We start from the raw sequence: 3123 nt of genomic DNA, 5'->3' as shown, positions 1-3123 counted from the left end.
AAAAGGTCGGTCTGCTGGCTCTACGCATAGGTCAGCTCGTCTATCCCGAGTATGGATATAGTTGGAACTGTAGGAGGACTGATCTGTGCACTACATTAGGCGGGCCTTCTATAGCCCGATCAGACTGGGGTCTTGGTCTGTCTGTTTAGTACACGTATCACGATCTCAGCAAGATCTATCATTATTATATTATTATATATCTCTTCGCTTCTCTCAAGGTTATTTATGGCGGTTGGAGGAGCGAATTGTGTTTGGCGTTTTTATTACTGAGAGTGTGCCTATTAACTCCCTTTGAGTTACGAGGGGTTGTCATAAGTACACATGACATACGCGCACGTCCTCCCAGAGGCGTCTTGATGGTTAGCGCTGTTTGGATTACCGAAGTATGGTTTTTCGAATATCCATAAATGCTTTATTTTAAGTATAAAAACAGGTTTTCATCTCCATTTTCACTTTCACTACTTTTGTTGTTCTTGCTGCTTCTGTTCTACTATTCTTAGAGTCTCACTCGCTTTTCTCTTCTTTTTTTATCTTTTCAAGTCTCAGGTATACCTCTCTTCCAATGGCTCCTCTGTCATTTTCTCAGGTTGAAAAAATCATTTCTAGGGTAACCCCTACTTCTCTTCGAGAAACTTTCCATCAATCCTTCTTTTCTAAGAAGACCCACTATATTCAGGCTCCAAATCTAAATGAACGGATTGCCCTGTTCTCTTTGCCTCCTCCTCCTGATTTGATTGACGCCCAATCTAAGAGGAGGCTCGTGTTCTATTTGAAACAAATTGATTACGGACTTTCTTTCCCTTTTTTTGGGTTTGTCCACTTTGTTTTTAGATTTTACCATGTCACTCTTAGGATGTTGACCCCAAATTCTATTATGTTCATGAGCACCTTTGAGGCAATGTTCCGAAGTTGGGGCTTTGCTCCTTCTTTAAGCTTGTTCAAGGCCTTTTTTAAGATTTTAAAGGCTAAAAATGGATTCTTGAGTTTTTGTGATAGAAATGGCCTGACCATTTTCACTGGCTACAAGAACTCCATTAAGCACTGGGTAGATAGTTTTACCATAGTCAGAGCTAAGGGGAGCTTCTACTGGGGCTTAGAGTTAGGATGGGGAACTATTTTGTAATGCTTTCTCTTTTCTCTCCGAGTGGGAGCAGTTATATTTTGCTCGCATCTCCTTCTTTCCTTTCAAATACGATGTTTTCAAGTATCTGGATATCATGTTCATCAATCTTTGATAGGTTGCTCCTACATTTTTCAGTCCAAAAGGCATTGATTTGTAGCAATAAGTACCGTCCTCAGTGATGAATGGAGTCTTCTCCTCATCTATTTTATGCATGGAAAGATGGTGGTTACTTGACATTGCATCTAGAGAAGAGAAGTACTCAAAGACGGCTATAGCATCGACCAATTTATTAATGTCAGGCAAAACGTATTAATCTTTTGGACAAGACTGATTAAGGTTTAGGGTTTAGCTAACCATTCAGGATAAGCCACTTCCCTTACAAAATTTGCTTCTACCAACTTCTCTACCTTTGTCCTCATGGCCTCCCTTTTCTCTATCCTGTACATCCTCTTTTTCTGCCTCACTGGTCTTACATCTGGTCGCACGTTCAACTGATGGGACATGATCTGGGAGTCGATGCCTGGCATATCGCCCGGCTTCTATGCAAAGTTGTTAGCATGCCCTCAGACTAAGGCATTCACGGTTGTTTTCTATTCTTGCATTAGGCTGCATTCATATTGAAGACTCTTTTTGGTTCTTCTTCATTCAGAACAAAACTCTCAAGCTCCCCCAGCAGGCTGAGTTCTCTGCTCTTTCTCTTCATCCCTGACTTCCATAACTTTCAAGTGCACCTCCTCATTTTTTTTTTCTTTTTCCATGGTCACCAAGTATACCAGTCGGGATTCTTCTTGCCTTCTCTTCACTGTAGCCACCCTAACTTCAGTGGGGAACTTCATGCATAAGTATCTAATGCTCGTGGCTGCCTCAAAGTCATATAGGACTGGTCGGCCTAGGATCGCGTTGTACGCTAGTGGTAATTTGACTACAAGGAACTGGACATACTGGATTCGGGTGGTCGGCGGTGTTCCTAGAGTCAATAGCATCTTGGTTTTCCCTTCTACTGGCACGAGCACTCCACCTATGCCTTTCATTGATGCTTAGTCTTTCACCATGTCCTCGTTGGCTATCTTCATGGCTTTAAACACTCGGTATGGCAAAAGATTCACTTTGCTTCCATCATCCACCAAGATCTTCTGGACTTTAAAATTGTGAATGATGGCCTCTACCACCAAGGCATCATCATAGGGCATCTCGACCCTTTCCCTGTCGACTGCTGAAAAGCTCACTACTCCTAGGATGTGCTCAGCGACCTGCATAACTTCTACTTCTTTTAACTTGCCACCTCTTCTTCTCTTTCTGTTAGCCTGGAGGGGCTGCTCTGTCTCTTCCCTAACTATCATGTTTATGGTCCCGCTGGATCCTTCATTCACAAGTCTCGCCACCCTTTCCCTGACAGGTTCCCTTCTCTCTTCCGACCTGCCTCTGAGCGCTGGCTCTTTCTTCACAAAGTTTTTCAAATGGCCCATTTTGGTCAGCTTTTCTATTTCATTCCTTAACCTATGATAGTTATTCATATTGTGAACATTGGTTTTGTGGAACCGGCAATACTGGTTGGGGTCTCTAGTCCTAGGATCCGACCGCAAAGGTTTTGGCCATGTGATTAGATTTTTATCTTGCACGGCAACCAATACTTCTGCTATGGAGACATTCAAAGGGGTAATATCTCGATGGGGAAGGGGATTGGGTCGGCGATCAGCCTCCTTATCATTCTGGTATCTATTTAGAGATTGGCACTTCGGTTGGGTCTCCAGTCTGCCTGTTCCCTCCTTCGATCCTCTGGCCGACCTCTCGTCTAGTCCTTTTCTCGAGAATCTCTAGCGAATCAACTATTCATGAGGGCATCATCCTGCCTGATGTATTTCTCCGCTCTCTGCATCAGTTCGGTTAATGTGGTTGGTAGCTTTCTTCTTAAGGACCCAAAGAACTCCGCTGAGGTAGGCCCCTTCTGCATCGCCTCCACCGCTCTAGGTTCATCTAGGTTAGGTATCTAGAGCGCTTCT

General features: G+C 43.5%; 1 protein-coding gene across 1 annotated transcript; it reads right to left on the bottom strand.

Annotated features, from left to right (window-relative positions):
- Nucleotides 1–2160: 2160 nt before the first annotated feature.
- On the bottom strand, nt 2161–2589 carry LOC110611597. Its single transcript, XM_021751990.1, has one exon. The coding sequence runs from the start codon at nt 2587–2589 to the stop codon at nt 2161–2163; it is 429 nt and encodes a 142-aa protein (XP_021607682.1).
- Between the last annotated feature and the right edge of the window lie 534 nt (nt 2590–3123).

The sequence above is a fragment of the Manihot esculenta genome, chromosome 3, assembly GCF_001659605.2.
Source record: "Manihot esculenta cultivar AM560-2 chromosome 3, M.esculenta_v8, whole genome shotgun sequence".
Lineage (NCBI taxonomy): Eukaryota > Viridiplantae > Streptophyta > Magnoliopsida > Malpighiales > Euphorbiaceae > Manihot > Manihot esculenta.
This window is presented reverse-complemented; position numbering and strand designations above follow the sequence as displayed.

What these genes read in the sequence shown, in the direction of transcription:
- LOC110611597 (XM_021751990.1), bottom strand. Translation starts at nt 2,589, where the DNA reads ATGGGCCATTTGAAAAACTTTGTGAAGAAAGAGCCAGCGCTCAGAGGC.